At 31.7% G+C, this 19,472-nt stretch overlaps 1 protein-coding gene across 1 annotated transcript; it reads right to left on the reverse strand.

Moving 5' to 3' along the window:
• Positions 1-2,115: 2,115 nt before the first annotated feature.
• Positions 2,116-19,468, reverse strand: LOC143073273 (uncharacterized). The gene is made up of 14 exons (XM_076248681.1): positions 19,414-19,468; positions 14,034-14,159; positions 13,628-13,705; positions 13,091-13,262; positions 12,482-12,558; positions 8,587-8,737; positions 7,452-7,510; positions 6,756-6,878; positions 6,159-6,230; positions 5,358-5,387; positions 4,541-4,740; positions 3,903-4,142; positions 3,343-3,406; positions 2,116-3,006 (listed from the first exon to the last, which is right to left on the reverse strand). The coding sequence occupies exons 1-14, from the start codon at positions 19,459-19,461 to the stop codon at positions 2,158-2,160; spliced, it is 2,289 nt and encodes a 762-aa protein (XP_076104796.1). The 5' UTR covers positions 19,462-19,468; the 3' UTR covers positions 2,116-2,157.
• Positions 19,469-19,472: the final 4 nt, after the last annotated feature.

Here is a 19,472-nt window from a genome sequence, read left to right on the forward strand (position 1 = left end):
GTGGCCAAGTTTGGTTTAATTTGGCCCAGTAGTTTCAGAGGAGAAGATTTTTGTAAAAGTTAACAACGACGGACGACGGAGGCCGGACGCAAAGTGATGTAAAAAGCTCACTTGGCCCTGTGGGCCAGGTGGGCTAAAAAAGGATAAATTTCTTTAAAAATTACCAATTGGGGGGCAGCAAACCAACAACCAGATGTCCAATATATCTGAAAATTTCAGGGGAGAAAATATATATTTTAGTAGATAAACAAGTTAACCCCGTAAGATTTGCTTAAAATGCTTTGGTTTCAGAGTTATATGCCAAAATCTACATTTTACCCCTATGTTCTATTTTTAGCTATGGCGGCCATCTTGGTTGTTTGGCGAGGTCACCGCACACAATTTTAAAACTAGATACCATAATAATGATTGTAGCTAAGATTGGTTAAATTCGGTCCAGTAGTTTCAGAGAGGAAGATTTTTGTAAAAATCACAAAAATTTACGAAAAATTGGTAAAAAATGACTATTAAGGGGTCAACTGACCATTTTGATCATGTTGACATATTTGTAGATCTCAACATCATTGCTGTTTACAGTTTATCTCTATCTATAATAATTTTCAAGATAATAACCGAAAACAGACAAAATTTCCTTAAAATTACCAATTCAGAGGCAGCAACCCAACAACCCATTGTCCGATTCATCTGAAAATTTCAGGGCAGATAGATCTCGACTTAATTAACAATTTTACCCCATGACAGATTGCTCTAAATGCTTTGATTTCAGAGTTTTAAGCCAAATTATACATTTGACCCCTATGTTCTAATTTTAGCCATGGCGGCCATCTTGGTTGGTTTAGCGGGTCACCAGACACAATTTTTAAACTAGATACCCCAATGATGATTGTGGCCAAGTTTGGTTAAATTTGGCCCAGTAGTTTCAGAGGAGAAGATTTTTGTAAAAGTTAACGACGACGGATGACGACGATGAACGACAACGGACGCAGGACGCCAAGTGATGAGAAAAGCTCACTTGGCCCTTTGGGCCAGGTGAGCTAAAAAGGATATTCTCAATTTGAAACTATATTTAGGTACTATTATATTATTATATATATGAATTACTGGTACCCATGCTGTTCAGCTTTTGTCAACATAAATTAACATTAGGTTTAATTTAATGTTCTTCTGCATTTTAAAGGGGACATAACAGTTTTTAAGAAAAAAGCTGGCTTGCTTTGATAGAGTTCAATTACTTTTGGTCAATAGACAACTAATATTCATTACCTGGGGAGAGAACAGTGACTCTATGTAGCCGTTGATAGAAACAAATGTATCTTATATAGTATCAGTAGCTAACAAACATTGAAGAAAGGAGTAAGGGCATTAAGGCCAATTTTCGGGCATTGAATCGCAACTCCACACTTTCTTGGAAAATGTATTAGGTCAAGAAATATAAATAAAGTATGCAAGATTTTTTATGTTTGGACAACAAAATTAGGTATGATATAGTCCCTTTTGAAGAAAAAGAAGAAAATTGCAGCATTTATGAGTATTGCATCCTTATATATCCTGTAAGAAAGCAATGTGTGCAGCCAGGAAACAGCAGAGTAATTTTAAAGACATTAAACGATAGCTATGTATATCTCACCAAATATACAGTTATTTCTTAGATGGCACATACTTTAAAAATCTAAATTTTACTTAAAAAATTATTAAAACATGGAAAATTAAAATTCTTTTACAAAATATACATATTGCATCATGGATTGTTGCCATTAAGCTAGATAAATAGTTTAAACATATTTATTTATAGTGGATTGGGAAACAAGTTTTGCAACTAATATTAATCTCTTTCCAATTTGCAGGTGTGAGTGCTGCATTGTAGCCGATGTAGCGGCATTAGCCTGCTCTTTTTGAAATCTACAAAGGTGTCTTTTAGGTACAAGAGATATAGCTCGCTCTCTTAGTCTTAACACAAATCAGCCATTTATCGTCCCCTTTCAACGGACTATCATCGTTTTCTCAAGACCATATACTCGCAAATGGTGTCAAGGGACAGATGAAAATTCAGTCCCTGCATCTAAGTATGGTTAAAAATAAATGTAAGCCAATAACAAGTAATAAAAAAAATCATGATTGTATCTTATTATTTATTAACAAATACTTGATGAAAGTATTTCATCCAAATATATCATCTAAGAAAGACAAATCAGGTTTCTTTGGTTTAGCGCTGGCAGACGTAACATTATTATTGTTATGATTATCATTTAGCTGGTGATCATGATGTGTTTCTACAGTCTTTAGTTTCTTCCTTGGTTTAAATGTTACACTCTGTCTTTCTGAGTCATCTTCTGGTAAGTTTTGAAACAATTCTGTAGGGTCAATATTTAAAGAGGTTTCATCTCTACTTGAGTTAGATTCATTTATACCGTCACTATTACATTTACTTTCAGCTTGGTTATGTAACCTTTTTGTTAGTTTAGTAAACAGGTAACTATTTGAAGTTTTAATTGAGTCAGTATTTTTTTCTTCACTTAAAATGCAAGTTTCATCACTAATATTTTTCTTTGATTTCATCTGAACGTCATTTTCCTCTTCACACATGGGAACAGTGTCAAATAAATCGTTAGAGAAATTTGTTTTTGACTGTTGACACTGATTTATTTTCGTAATTTCTAAGCGTTGAGGAACAATATTGTCTCTCTTCCCACATGCACCACCTGAATTTTCCACATTTATTTCATCTTTTATATCTTCTGAGTCCATGAAATCTAAATCTAAAATGTCCTTGGTTTTATTACCAGTAGAATTGGTTTTCTTTTTAGAAAATGTTCTTTTCTTTTTACTGGATGCACTTATACATGACGGATCCACTCCATTTTCTTCAGCTACTTCAACCATGGCTGTTGAGTCAGATTCTGTTTTAGGTATTATAATGCTTGTTTCCTCATTGCGTTCCTTTTTTGAATTGGAATTTATTGACAATTCTTGTTCATGAATTTTTTGAAGAATATCTTCTCTACCAGCCTGAAATTTTTAGATAACAGTCTAGTCACATTATATGCCTAGTTCACATGTATATTAGATTCTAATTGAATTCGAAATTGAATAAGCTAATCTTGTTCAGACACTATTTTTTTGGTATTTGAATTGAATTGAAATTGCCATTTTTCAATTTGGATAAGAAATGCCTTTTATTAATTCAAATTAAACTGGGGTGTGGACACTTACTTAATTGTAATATGAATTACCCCAAAACAAGTGCTTGAATAGACAACTTAAAAGCATATCATCCTTATTTCATGATTCTTTAGAGTTAAAAACATAACACTGATTGGTCAACAATAGTACAAATAAATATACCTGTTTAAGGATTTCTGTAGCTACCTCTACAAGTTCCTTCTCTGACATCACATAAACTGTAGATCTGTGAAAATAATAATAAATAATTACTGCTTTGAAAAAAATATTCACTTTCTAGATGACATTATCACATTTTGCATGAAGGGCAAGAAATTATACAGTATTTATATTTGCATGTTAGTTCTTATAACTACAAAGAAACTAATATCAAGATTATTTAAATTACTGGTAATAAACTAATGTTGTTATGTCTCATTTTATAAATTTGATTACAAATTATAATATGCATACAATTTTTATCTTTTAGTAAGGGCATAACTATCAAGGAAGAATTTCCAACTTCAAACTTGATGCAAACTGTAAAACTGTCAATACCACTTCAATTCAACTTGCTTTATGTCCATAACTTTTAAAGCAACATTAGCAAGGCCATATTTTGACCTATGATGATTTACTTTAAAAAATGTGACTTGGATGGAGAGTTGTCTCATTGACACTCATACCACATCTTCTTATATTTATTTATTGTAAAACATTGTGCCAAGACATTTTTCTCTTACTTGACTTTCTTCTGGTCTGCTGAAGCAGTACTGTTGACACTGTCAGAACGATGACTTGACAGGGATGAAGATGAAGCAGATTTACTGGTACCCAACATCCACTTAGGTAGCTCTCTTGTGAAAGTTTTGTTCTGAATTATGACCTCATCATCACTAGATACATGTGTACTGTCATCAGGATTTAACTGTGTAGAGGGGTCTTCTTTTTTCATCAGGTAGGCCTCAAAATTTTTCTGAAATCTGAGATAAATGAAAATATTCACCAAATAAGATATAATCTAAATAAAGCATACTATAAAATCAAGACACTTAGTGTTTAAGCAAGACTTTAAAGGTACACTGCCTGTTTTTAATACTTAGTATTATAACTTTTCAATACTTAAATTATTTACACTAATATTATTGTAACGACATTAATAGCATACTTAATGTATTAGATCTAAAAAGTTCTTGTAATATACCTAAATGGTAAAGGTGAGAATTGATTAATTTACATGCACTAAAGTAAGATTAAAGATATAATAAAAAGAAGAAATTTAAAAGAATTTGATTTCCAACAAACATTGGAAAAGATTGAGAAAAAGTTTAAGAAATGTTTCATATAAAGCAATTTAAAAATGTGCCAAAAAATAGCTTACTTTTCAATGGAATGAATATTTGATCCATAGAGGGATGCTTTAATTCCCTGGCTTACTTCCCCTGATAAACAATTTCCATGGAAACTATCTTTGAGATTATATAAAGGTAAACAAGGTGATTGGTCCTCTTCAACTCTGAACTCCATGTCTTGAAGAAAATTTGGCTGACGTGGTGATGTGAAAATCAGTTTATTCAAAATCTGCAAAATATTTGATATCAGTAGAAATGATAAATTTATTAATATATGAAATGTGTATGTTTGTTTTATTCATTCAAAATTGTATATTAGTTAAAAAGAGAAACTGGGTGAAGGTGACAAGATAGCTATTAAATGTAATACAAAATAACTAATTATATATAATAGCTCAAAGAAATGACAGTAAAAATGATAAATTTACTAATATATGAAATGTGTATGTTTGTTTTATTCATTCAAAATTGTATATTAGTTAAAAGAGAAACTGGGTGAAGGTGACAAGATGTATGAATGTAATACAAAATAACTAATAGCTCAAAGAAATATCGGTAATGTTTTTATTACTATTCTTAATCTTAAATAGTTCTGAAATATTATAAATAAAAGTTAAAGGAAAATATCTCATGAATAAACCATTTAATAATTCTAAATTATTTCTTTTAATATTTAAAATGAAATATAATACTTTCTACAAAAATAACAGGAATAGGCAATCTTTCAAATCAAGCTTTTGCAGCAATCTTGTTAATCTTAATAAGTGGACATCTCTTATTGAGAGATATCTGAAGTGAAAGAACTTAATTGACTTAAAGATTTAAAAAAACCCATATCAAACTTACTAATGCTGGCTTCTGTAACACTTTTGAAGCCTAAAAAAATCAAATCATAAGCATAAACACAGATTGTATTAACAACTCTAAAATATAGAAGTAATATTGCAGTTATGGATGGAAAGATGTCATTTCACCAGGTTAAGCACTATTTGGGCATGCTTTCAGTGTCAGAAGTATTCTTTGTGTTTTGTATATCACTGCATTGTTTGTATCTATTACTTCATTAAAAAGTGGGTAATATGAAATTTCATGTCATCTTTCTTGTCCTTGCTGATACATATAATTAATATGGCTTCAACTAACAAAGGCTCCACTGAAGCTTATATGTTTAGAGACCTCTTTATGTCAGTTTGCCCCCCATTACTCATCTTTTACATCAGTACTGAAGTGGGTTTTTGTTTTTGGTCTTTAATTTTTTTGTTGTTCATTATTTGATTTCACTTTTGCTATAATCATTAAATCAACATTAAATGTGAAAATGTATTGATCTGCATTTATTATTCAATGTCAAATCATGAACTTATTTGAAGAAAAACAAATAATTTAATAATTAGTCTTAATCCATTTATTTACCCCAAATACATTGTTTTCTACTAATGAATATACATGTATATATATTTAGTTTTATGATTAATATTGTTTTCTGTTATTGATTCTGAAACTATTGCACAAGCAAAATTATATTACTTTTTCAATAGTTGAAATACTTTTTCAAATCCATGAAACTGGGGGTGATGTGTGGGAATTCTTCTTCATTTTTTACTAAAAACTTGTGTTGATAAAACTTATTTTATATTTAATACTCACATTTACATGTTTTACACCTGCCATCTCTGCCATTTTGGAAAATGTCTGATCTTGAAACAGCATGAAAGTGTTCTAAGAAAAACAAAAAAGGAATACACATTATTTAAAAATATTTATATAAAGTGGCCAGTTACATATATGATTACAATTCTTTTTTCAATGAATCATGAATAATCAGAATAAGTAGGATTATTGCATAGCAATATAATATTTCCAACAGAAAGTAATCAAAAGTTAGTGTGCAATAAACTCCAATATTGCACTAGTGCAATAAATCTTTAAAATTTGTGACGTCATCAACAACAAAATCTTAGTTTAAACCAATTTTTACATTTAAATATTTTATTGCTATACAATAAAAGGGTTATTGCATGAATATTGGGGAATATTGTCCCTCGTAGAACATATATTGCAAGCTGGTGCAATATATAATTCTACTCCGGACATATTCCACAATATTCATGCAATAACCCTATATTCTAGGTTTTTTTAGGAACACAATTATAAAACAAGAAATATCCTCTTGGCCTGACTTGACCATATTGTTATCATTATTCATGTAAAACAGAATGGTTAACTTAATTACAGTATCTTTACCTTATTAAACAAATCAATACCATGTGACCCTTGAATTGTTGCCAGTAACCCAGGATTAGGCGGCAGTGTATATTTTACTGCTTCTTTATCAACACTGTATACATACACAGGAACATTTTCTAGCTACAAGAAAAGCAGTCTTTTAATGACATTATTTATATCAATAACCTTTGTGTCCAACTGGTACAGTATTCAAATTCATTATAAGCAATGCATTAATGTTACCAAAAAGTCATAGTATTACATAACCTAAATGTAAGACATAAATATAATTGAAATTAAAAATGACATAAGCTTTCTGGGCTTCTTGGTCATTGTTGAAGGCCTCATGGTGACCTACAGTTCGTAATTTCTGACTGGTAAAGAGTTGTCTCATTGGCAATCATACCACATCTTCCTCTTATAACAGCATGCGTTATTTCCTTTGCATTTGGATAATTCTTTGGAAGGTACTGTATTACAAAAGTATGTGTTGATATGATGAGGAAAAATTCTTTGCAAATACTTGATAATTAACAGAACTGGAATGAAAGATTATGTCAAGATCAGAAAATAACAAGATTATATCTGAATGATGTAATTAAAATAAGTCAACTTGATACCTCAGAAATATATTTTTTTACCACCTTCAAGCCTATCTCTTTGTTTGTTCTCTTTATTTCAGATGAAAAAACCTGTAAACAGTGTTGCAATTACCTTTTTGACAAGTCCTTTCATACAATTCTTTACCTCGTCTTGAAAACTAGAATCCATATCTTAAAAATTATAATTGAAATCATGAATAAAACAAAGCAATCTCTGATATACCTTGCAAAACATTAATCTGGATAGATATAAATTAACTGAAAAGTGACTATTGGTAGTACTTTCAGAGACAATTGTGAACATGCTAAGAGGTCTGGATGCCTTTCATGTTTTGAATAATTTGGTAAAATAGTAGTTAAATTAAAAGTAGGTCATCCCACTAGTAACAAAAACTGTACTTTACCCCTATTTTAGCCATGTCGGCCATGTTGGTTGGCAGACTGGGTCATCTGACACATTTTTTAAACTAGATACCCCAATGATTTTGTCCATGTTTGGTTAAATTTGGCCAAGTAGTTTCAAAAGAGAAGATTTTTGTAAAAGATTACAAAAATTTACTATAAAGGACAATAACTCCTTAAGGGATCAAAGTTCTGACAATTATGGTCATGTTGCTGAACATTATTGCTGTGTACAGTTTATCCCTATCTATAATAACATTCAAGATAATAACCCAAAACTGCAAAATTTCCTTAAAATTACCAATTCAGGGGCAGCCATCCAACAATGGGTTGTCTGTTTGGTCTAAAAATTTCAGGGCAGATAGATCTTATTGATAACCCGATGACCATTTACCCAATGTCAGATTTGCTCTAAATGCTTTAGTTTCAGATATATGCCAAAAACTGCATTTTACCCATATGTTCTATTTTTAGCCATGTAAGTTAGCAGGCGGGGTCATTGGAAACATTTTTTAAACTAGATACCCTAATGATGATTGTGGCCAACTTTGTTTGAATTTGGCCCAGTAGGTTCAGAGAAGAAGATTTTGGTAAAAGTTTACGACCACAGACGAAGACGACGAAGGACGGAGGATGATGGACACCAAATGATGAGAAAAGCTCACTTGGCTCTTCTGGCCAGGTGAGCTAAAATAATTATAACAGATAAGTTTCTCTTATAAAAAGTAAAAATAATTTACAATTAATCAGTTTCCATTATATAGAGTAAAGATAATTTCCAGTAAATAAATTGATTCACTCAAATATCAGACGACAGTTAAAAGTTTTATGGTTAATAAACCTACAGCTAGGATGTCTGGTCAGATCTAACAATATAAATATCCTTCCCTGCTGACATTTCTGGAACCATAACTGACAAGTCTTCACAATTCCTGCTTTAATTGACTCCTCACAGAAAACAGCCTCCCATTGGAAAAACAGTCCTGGAATATCTGGCTATAAAACAATAAAAGTTAACTAATAAGTTTCAATTTTTCTCATTGTTAAAAACCTGAAACTGAATTTTAGATTTGCTCTACCTTTTATCTGTCTAGTTTCCCATATATTTCTAAGACAAACACATTTCTCTTTTTTATTTCTTAAATCAAGAATATGGCTAAATTTGATCTTTGGCATATAAGAAACAAATAAAATAAATAGGATGTGTGTCCATGAGACACAGAAAATGCCCCACTTGCATATAACATCATAAAGAGACATAACTCAAAGGTTAATAAAGTGACACTACCCAAATTTGTACTAGATCTGCGTTTAATGGTAATACATATTGTGTAGAAGTTTAAATTTGGTTAAGACAAACTTAAGTTAGAACAGAAACGAAAATTTCCAATGCAAATGTACAAACGGTAAAAATGACACCACTCAATTTCAAACTTGATCTGTGTTTTGTCGTTATCAGTATTGTGTACATGTATTAGTTTCATAACATTTTGATGAGATAAACAAAACAAGCAGAAATGAATTTCGGGACATACAGAGAGACAAGGGTAATACTAAATGCAACCTCCACTATCTTGGGGCATAAAAAAACAAGAATGTTTCCCAAGTATATGGATGCCCCATCCGCACTATCATTTTCTATGTTCAGTGGACCGTGAAAATGGGACAAAATTTCTAATTTGGCATTAAAATGAGAAAGATTTTATCATAGGGAATATATATGTTTACTAAGTTTCAAGTTGATTGGACTTCAACTTCATCAAAAACTAACTCGACCAAAAACTTTAACCTGAAGGGGGACGAACGGACGAACAGACGTACGGATAGACAAACGGACGGACCAAAACACATAATGCCCATAAATACATAATAATACTTTCGAAATTTATTTAATGGAGAAAAATGAAATTTTCAGAACTCCAAATAAATATTAAAGTCATAAGAAACCTCAAATTAAAAAAAAAATTATGCTTATGTTTTTTTATAACTCAATGGATAGTTTTCATTATAAAACTTATGTACATATACTTTTTTCTGAAGAAAATTCTTGAATTTATTCATATTTAGAAGAAGTTTACTTTATTTTAATTGCTTCCTTCCAGGAAGCAATTCCCCCGACATATTTTCCGTATGCAAAGTGACCTCAGTCTGACCCATCTCGTAAAAATCCGGTGATCGCAATACGCATGGATGTCCTTGAAATAAACTATTATCTGAATTTACATGTTAAACATGTGCTCAATTTCCATGCTTTTTTGTTGATTTTTTGTTGATTGTTGACAAACAGGTGACAATCGTTAAACTTCGGCTACAAAACCCGATCTTTAATTACCTGCCATATTTTCACAACAATACTGACCGATTGAAAAAGAAATTGACGATTATACGAAATTTACACGAAAAAAATGAAAATTCGTGCACAGAAGACTAAGTTTATAATATTTGTATGCATTGGTTCAAGAATTGGAAGAACATTATTTTTCACCGGTCACTCGTTTCTTATGACTTTAAAATATAAGATAATACTGGATGCAAAAATCTCAAAGGGATTCATTTAATAATCCAGAGTTTCAAGTTATATTTTTAGTATTTTAACTAATAAAAAGTCTAGTTTCAAATATTCAAATAGTGTTACATATATGGTGTCAACATTTGATGTATTTTTTAAATTTTTTAAATTTGGTATTTCATTGATTCAATATTTTAAGTGTTTGGGTATTTCCCCTTGTTATCAATTAGTTCTGAATTCAATACATAATGCTATTAACCAAGTTAACTAGATACCATTGAGATGGGAGCCATCTCTGTGGGCCCCGCTGTCAATAATGTGGGGTAAATAAGTTGTATGGATAGTCTTGATATGAAGCATTATTTGAAGTTATTACATAGTCTCATGTGTGATTTTATTCTAAGATTTTAAGTTAAAACTGATAAATATTCTCAACTTACTTTCATAGTATAATAGTGATATGACTGCATGATGTGAACTCATTGTTGACTACTCTAAGGTGACTTCTGGATATATGGATTGATGTTTGAACAATATGTTTAAAGGTGCTGCCCAGTTGATATTTGTCACATATTTTTAGAATTATGCCTTCAATATATTATGACCCACCAAAAAAGAATGCCAATTAAATGTTAAAAAATGAAAAATTGCTGAGGGGCTTCAACTTTTTGAAAAATATGGATTTTACTTTAAGAAAAATATAACACAAAGAAGCAAATTATTTCTATCAGGAAAATTGTGGAATAAAATTTGTAAAAAAACTTATACACAATATTGCTTAATTAGTTTACAATTGAAGATCAGCAAAAACTTGGAAATGATCACTGTAAGGAGATCTTGTAAACAGTAATAATAATCTAGGTGATGCTCATTAGCTATTTGTCACATATTTTTAGAATTATGCCTTCAATATATTATGACCCTCCAAAAAAGAATGCTAATTAAATGTTAAAAAAATTTGATGAGGGGCTGCAACTTTTTGAAAAATATATGATTTTAATTTAAGAAAAATATAACACAAAGAAGCAAATTATTTCTATCAGGAAAATTTTATAATAAAATTTATACAAAATAGTTTACAATTGTAAATCAGCAAAAATTTGGAAATGATCACTGTAAGGAGATCTTGCAAGCATCTGTTGAGAAACAGTGACACCAGAATTGATCCACAAATGGTCAAGCAGGTCTCCTAATTGATGGGTTGCTGTATTGATCACCTGTTTAAAGTGAATATGGTCCATGAACACATGCAGCCTTTGACCTAGGAAGTTGTACATACATCATGACACGCCCTCTGGTGGTGGTTAAATTGGATGTCAAGTATAAACTTTGAAATCATAACGGTTATCTAGATATGGAGCGGACACGATCTTCACCACAGGACACGGGGTTGTCAACTGAAACCAAAGTTTTTGACCTTGACCTTTGACCTAGGAAGTTGTACATACATCATGACACACCCTCTGGTGTTGGTTAATAAACATGTTAAGTATTAAGTATAAAACCATAACGGTTATCTAGATATGGAGCGGACACGATCTTCACCACAGGACACAGGGTTGTCAACTGAAACCAAAGTTTTTGACCTTTACCTTTGACCTAGGAAGTTGTACATACATCATGACACACCCTCTGGTGTTGGTTAAAATGGATGTCAAGTATAAACTTTGAAATCATAACGGTTCTCAAGATATAGAGCGGACACGATCTTCACCACAGGACACAGGGTTGTCATGATCAACTGAAACCAAAGTTTTTTTTACCTTGACCTTTAAATTTGACCTAGGAAGTTGTACATACATCATGACACGCCCTCTGGTGGTGGTTAATAAACATGTAAAGTATAAAGTATGAAATCATAATGGTTCTCTAGATATGGAGCGGACACAAAGTTAAAGTGTTACGGACGGACAGACTGATCACTATAGGGCGACCCGCCTAAAGGCGGGGCCCTAACAAATATTACATGTATCCTTTATCATATGCTTTTTTAATTTTTTTTTATCTGTATTGAAAATATGAGTGGAAAACAAATAGCATTTTAAACATGTATTGTAAAATCCTGTGCTGATATTAAATGGCAATAGATGATAATCCAATAATACCTTTTTACTTTGTAAAATAGCCCATTATATATTCTATTGTACAATATGAACCAGAAACATGTGTATCTGCCTACAGCTGTATAATTTATACTTTCATTTTCACACTTGACAAGTCCTATACATTACCTGAATATGTGTTTGTAGAATGACAGGATGTTCCTCAACAATAACTTTGAGATCTTCGACTGATGTTGGGTCATCAACTGTAAACAAAAATGACATTTCAAAGGAGAACAAGGAGAAACAAGGCTACCCGGTACATTTTTGGTCCCTGAACTTCAAAATCAAAAAGTATCATAAATCCATCAAATATAATCATTCAGCTGTATTTTTATTATATACATTTTTTATGTTTTAATTATTTGTTTTATAGCTTCAATTTTCTTGTATTTTATTGAGATGTTTAAATTCTAAAATAATGTAGTACAAATGTATGTAATATGATTGAAATGTCGTAAGTATTTTTAAAAGATGGAGACAAAAATATAAACATGCACAGGGACGTAATTTTCTCATAGGTAATATTATCTCCTAGAGACCCAGTCTACTCTTACTCTTGATTGTGTGCTTAGCAGAGAAGTAAAAAAAAATACCAGTTTTGATGTCTTCGGTTTGACCTATACTGGGATTGAACCTATGCTCCCCCTCTCCTTTTGAAGTTTGGCACCAGAGCTCTTGTCAAGAATACCACCAAGGTTGTTTTATTTCTAGATACTTAGTATATCTTCATCTTACCTACATGATAAGACAGTTCCCCTGTGGAACTATCAAACCATTTGGTCAAGTTTCTGTCCAGTAATGGTTCCCATCCATCATTATCCATCATGTAATACTGGCGGGACCAGTACAGTTGTTTCAATCCATGTTTGGGTTGTACTGATAAAACAGCTATTGATTTTGATGGAGTCTAGTAAAAACAAATAATATTTTTACTTTTAAAACTTCATAAACAATATTATATGACAAAATACAATACATAATTAAATCTTAAACACTTAAACTTTTTAAAATGTTTTATTTTAATTGGAAGAAACTTTCACAGAAGAGCTAAGTATTTTCTTACCTGTTTAGCTTTCCATTATTAATGTTAAGAATACCTGATAAATGTTATTTCAGAATCAAGTGTTGTGCACCTGTGCACATTATACCTAAGTTTTTGCTTCAACCAAACCTGTCAGATGTAGGTTATTCTTTAAAATGTTGCACACATGTAAATCATGTAATTTTAAAGTGTAAAACTATTACTGACTAAGTTCAATGTACAATTAATACCTTTTTCTTCACCATATTTATGTAGGACTCCCACGTTGATTTATTGCAGTTTTCATCATTGACCACAACTTTTTTGTCCTGAAATATAAATTAAAATCATTTAAAAAGAAATACCTAATATCCATACAATATGTATACTGTTTAAAGCATATCATTTTCAAATTAATGTAGTACATGTATGGAATTTATACACCCTTCATTACCTCATGTACCTTGAGAAGATGCTTCTGACATAAACACTTTTTATTATAATTTAGGATATATATATATATATAACAGGATCAAATAGCATTTCAGCAAAATGAAACAAACATCTAACACTTTTTTGTTTTAACTCCCATAAGATTGGTCTTACATTTGTTTGTTTCACAATATTTGATTAAAACTATAGTATTCCTTAACATACCTCTTTTAACAAAGAAATCACTTCCATAATAATATCTCTCAGTCCAAGAGTGTTATCTGATAAAAACATTTTCTTTGGAACAATTTCACTGTGTGATTTCAAGAGAGAACTATAAAATCTCCTGCCCTAAAACAGATAAAATAAACTAAATGTAGTAGCCTTTCATGCATGACATTTATCAATCATGAAATTTATTGTCAATGTGATTCACTCAAAAAGAGGCTACACATTTTTATTTTTATTATTTTACTAACATGACTACAATTGGTGTATATCATAAAGTGGATATTTATTCTTTCCATATTACTTGATCTGGATCAAAGCAAATTTACTCCTTTGTTTGTGGTCCTTCATGCAGTAAGATTTGATTCTATTTTTCATTAGCATGATCAGTAAGTGTGGAGAGTTTGCAGAATTTATTCTATAGGTTTAATTCCTTTTCACGTAAATGGAGCGAGTAGGTAGTAAAAAAGCAGGATGGCATAATTTGTATTTCCATTACTGAGGAGAGGTAGCACTACAGGCCTTTATTCACTGAGATTTCACTCTTTTTAATACTGAGCAGGGTGAGTTTGTCACTATGGACTTAAATTATTCATCAGGACATTATTATTTTTCATAAGTGAAGCAAGATGTCAGACCTTTATTAGTTGGATTTTTATTCTTTAAATAATTAAGGCTAGTTGGCAGGATCAGAGACATACATATTGTATATCACATATATGTCTCTTGCAGGCCTTAATTCAACAGGATTTTACCCATTTTCATAAGTTGGACGAGATGGCAGGAATACAGTCAATGGGATTTTACCATGTGTTATTGATTGATTTTTGGTTGCTTTATGCCGCATTAGCACAACAAGGCTATATCGCAGCAATACCATGTTTTATAACTGTGGCGAGTTGATAAACCAGAGTTTTGTGAGAACGAAAGAAAAATGACCATAATCCAAAAATGATTTTATTTTTCTGATAATGCAAATTAAATTTAACTTTAATATATATAAAAAAAGATTTTATTTTCTGATATGCTGCTTTTTGCAAATTAAATTTAACTTTAATATATATATAAACAAGAATGTGTCCAAAGTACACGGATGCCCCACTCACACTATCATTTTCCATGTTCAATGGACCATGAAATTGGATAAAAAATATAATTAGGCATTAAAATTAGAAAGATAATATCATAGGGAACATGTGTACTAAGTTTCAAGTTGATTGGACTTCAACTTCATCAAAAACTACCTTGACCAAAAACTTTAACCTGAAACATGCACTTTCATTTTCTATGTTCAGTGGACCGTGAAATTGGGGTCAAAAGTTTAATTTGGCTTTAAAATTAGAAAGATCATATCATAAGGAACATGTGTACTAAGTTTCAAGTTGATTGGACTTCAACTTCATCAAAAACTACCTTGACCAAAAACTTTAACCTGAAAAACTTTAACCTGAAACATGCACTTTCATTTTCTATGTTCAGTGGACCGTGAAATTGGGGTCAAAACTTTAATTTGGCTTTAAAATTAGAAAGATCATATCATAAGGAACATGTGTACTAAGTTTCAAGTTGATTGGACTTCAACTTCATCAAAAACTACCTTGACCAAAAACTTTAACCTGAAACATGCACTTTCATTTTCTATGTTCAGTGGACCGTGAAATTGGGGTCAAAAGTTTAATTTGGCTTTAAAATTAGAAAGATCATATCATAAGGAACATGTGTACTAAGTTTCAAGTTGATTGGACTTCAACTTCATCAAAAACTACCTTGACCAAAAACTTTAACCTGAAACATGCACTTTCATTTTCTATGTTCAGTGGACCGTGAAATTGGGGTAAAATCTCTAATTTGGCATTAAAATTAGAAAGATCATATCATAGGGAACATGTGTACCAAGTTTGAAGTCGATTGGACTTCAACTTCATCAAAAACTACCTCGACCAAAAACTTTAACCTGAAGCGGGACAGACGGACGAACGGACGAACGGACGAACGAACGGACGAACGGACGCACAGACCAGAAAACATAATGCCCCTCTACTGGGGCATAAAAAAAGATTTTATTTTCTGATATGCAAATTAAATTTAACTTTTTATCCAGTGGCTGCCAGGCCTTAAAACTTTTCAAACTGCACAGAGTAGTTTTTGAGGTGAAAATACAGCCATGATACACTGTATGTATTTGTCCATTTCATAATGAAGTTCATGAACCGTAAGTTTTCCCCCTTCTCTTCTTTATATACAGAAAAACATCAACTGGTTGATGATTACTTTCTGGCCCATGCCTGGTTTAACAATATTGTTAATGATTAAAAAAAAAAAATTTCAATTTTATATTACTGTCATGTGATGAGTTTTCGTACTAATAACAATTTTTACTGCTCACTACGATTTTTTACTGTTTCCGATTATTTTTTGTATGTCAAAAAACGGCGTCATATGTTTCGGATGAAGGAAAATTTGGATCAATACACGGAGTATTTTCTAAAGTCGTAGTTCTGGTAATTGATTGAATCATAAACAAGAATGTGCCAAAAGTACACGGATGCCCCACTCGCACTATCCTTTTCCATGTGCCATGGACCGTGAAATTGGGTAATTATCTAATTTGGCATTAAAATTAGAAAGATCATATCATAAGCAACAAGTGTACTAAGTTTCAAGTTGATTGGACTTCAGCTTCATCAAAAACTACCTTGACCAAAAACTTTAACCTGAAACTCCCACTTTCATTTTCTATGTTCAGTGGACCGTGCAATTGGGGTCAAAAGTCTAATTTGGCTTAAAAATTAGAAAGATCATCTCATAAGCAACAAGTGTACTAAGTTTCAAGTTGATTGGACTTCAGCTTCATCAAAAACTACCTTGACCAAAAACTTTAACCTGAAACTCCCACTTTCATTTTCTATGTTCAGTGGACCGTGAAATTGGAGTCAAAAGTCTAATTTGGCTTAAAAATTAGAAAGATCATCTCATAAGCAACAAGTGTACTAAGTTTCAAGTTGATTGGACTTCAGCTTCATCAAAAACTACCTTGACCAAAAACTTTAACCTGAAACTCCCACTTTCATTTTCTATGTTCAGTGGACCGTGAAATTGGGGTCAAAAGTCTAATTTAAGTTTGATGTTCTCATGTGCTGAAATTTTAACATTGTGATGTTTTTTTCAGATTGGCACTAAGTTTTTACAAGACATTTCTTTTTTTAATTTAAAATGCAGTTTTCAAAATTGTGATTAGGCCTAAAAAAAAAAAATGTTGTGTTTCCGGTCACCCGACCGACCGTCCTTCAGACCCCCGACTCAAAAGTTTTTAAAGCTGATGTGGGAAAAAAAATAATTTGTATACCTACCAACCGTTTTTTCTGAAAGAAAATAAAAAATTCTAAGTCCCTCGATCTTTTTATCGCCCCAAAAGTTTTAAACTTGAGGCTTATTTTTAGAATGTACTGGAAAGTGGAATCTTCTTGGCTAATTATATATGCGGGAGCATGCGCAGTAGTTATTTTCGTTTGTCAGTGTTTGAACATGGCAACACAACGCGTCCTATTCAATGTTCAACGCGGAAAGTGTGACCATTTCGCGGAGAAAAAAATATTTCTAAATTTACAGAAAGTAACACCTTTTTTGACATTATCAATGAAATTCATCCAATGTCTAACATCGATGAAAAAAAATACACAACACAAATTTTGTGCTCGGCCACCGGCAAAAATGACTGGACCGAGATTGATGACAATAACACAACTGTTGGAACAATGCAATCTTTTGGAATTAAATTTATCAAATTTTCATGCCAGACCCTTCTTCAAAATGAACCTGATATTAATCCATCTGAAACTGGTCAGCCAATCAACGCTTTAGAAATTCTGATGAAAAGCCACAGATGCTTTGCCAAAAGAAAGTGTCCTGCCAGGTACAGTGTATATGTATAATATATTTGTCTATCTGTAGGTTTGGGATGATGTTTGGTTCAACGTTCCTATAAATGAATCTGCCCCACATCTTCTCAATTTCTTTCTCTGACAATCCCAAACTTTTGGTCCTGAAATAGGGGAATTGGGTTTAAAAAATTTTTTTAGGTTTGGACTTAGTTTTTTTTTCAGGGGTATTTTAAAAGGGGGTAAACTAAAAGTTATTTCAGGGGGATTTTAAAAGGGGTAAACTAAAAGTTATCTCAGGGAGATTTTTAAAGTGGGTAATCAATCTCTTTCTATTAAATCCCAAACTTTTGTCTGGTAACTGGAAATTGAGTTTTATATATTAATATATAATTATAAAAAAAAAAAAACAAAAAAAAAATCCCTACCTACCGTCCCTTCAAAATTTCAAGGGGGTGATCGGAAACACAACATTATTTTTTTTAGGCCTTAAATGTAAAAAACTAAGACAGTTTTCATCTTAATGTATTAAGGATGTATAAAAAGAATTGTCAATAGAATATTGAAGAAATGGAGATTGAACAACCATTTTATATAAGAACCCTGATAATTTTAATTTGAAACCGATGAAATATGGATGATAGGAAAACATATGATGTACGAAAACGGCAGATGATACATGTAGATTATAACATGCCCTTTTCCATATTGGCCCTGGTATCATCCCTGGACTCCCATATCGGCCTCAAGCTTTAGCAGAGGGCCGATATGGGTTGAGGGATGATACCAGGGCCAATACACCTTATCGCTAATCCAGGCTGACCCAGCCGCTTGAACTTTTGATGTCATACACAATCACTTTTCCATTGTGGCGTCCGATATTTTGTTTTATGACGTCAATATTTTACTGGAACCTTAGTGATATCCAGTAATGGCGGACAAATAGCGATAAGGTGTACATTTGTATATGGTAAAGACATGTTATAATTAGTCCTATAATATAAGACGCTGCAGGTTCATATCATTTACATTCAACGTTTTTTATCGGATATATATTTTTTTTCTATCAATGTTGAACCGGAGACGCTACAGGTTCATATAATTTACATTCAACGTTTCTTTTACCGTATACTTATATTATAGGACCAGACAATTTAATGAAATATGACCATGATAACAGGTAAAATCTTAAACATTTTATCACAAAAGTGTCATTAAGGTACAATGACATCACATCATTTGGAACAAGGGCACAATAACCAATAAACTCTTTTTTGCCCCGGGCAATTTTGAGGTTATTACATGTGCAAAACCCGACGTATTCGTAACAAATCCATGATAAAAATGTCTATCTATGACTATGTAAAAAAAAAAGGTGCATCTTTTTGTAGTTTTATACAGAAAATAATCAAAGACCGTAAAAAATAAAGTGAATGATATGATGATGCATTTCATTCAAAGTATCAAATTCACATCTGATTAACATTAATGGTAATTACAGAAAATGATGGACCATTCATCAGCAACAAATCAAACTTTTCCGCCATACTTATCGCTT

The sequence above is a fragment of the Mytilus galloprovincialis genome, chromosome 4 (genome assembly GCF_965363235.1).
Source record: "Mytilus galloprovincialis chromosome 4, xbMytGall1.hap1.1, whole genome shotgun sequence".
NCBI classification, from domain to species: Eukaryota; Metazoa; Mollusca; class Bivalvia; order Mytilida; family Mytilidae; genus Mytilus; species Mytilus galloprovincialis.

Excerpts from the sequence above, each read along its gene's own strand:
- LOC143073273 (XM_076248681.1), bottom strand. The coding sequence starts at position 19,461 with ATGGCGGAAAAGTTTGATTTGTTGCTGATGAATGGTCCATCATTTTCT. Across the intron at positions 13,706-14,033 it reads TGATTTCTTTGTTAAAAGAG|GACAAAAAAGTTGTGGTCAA; the intron begins GTATGTTAAGGA and ends TTTATATTTCAG. Across the intron at positions 8,738-12,481 it reads TTCTACAAACACATATTCAG|CCAGATATTCCAGGACTGTT; the intron begins GTAATGTATAGG and ends ATTGTTTTATAG.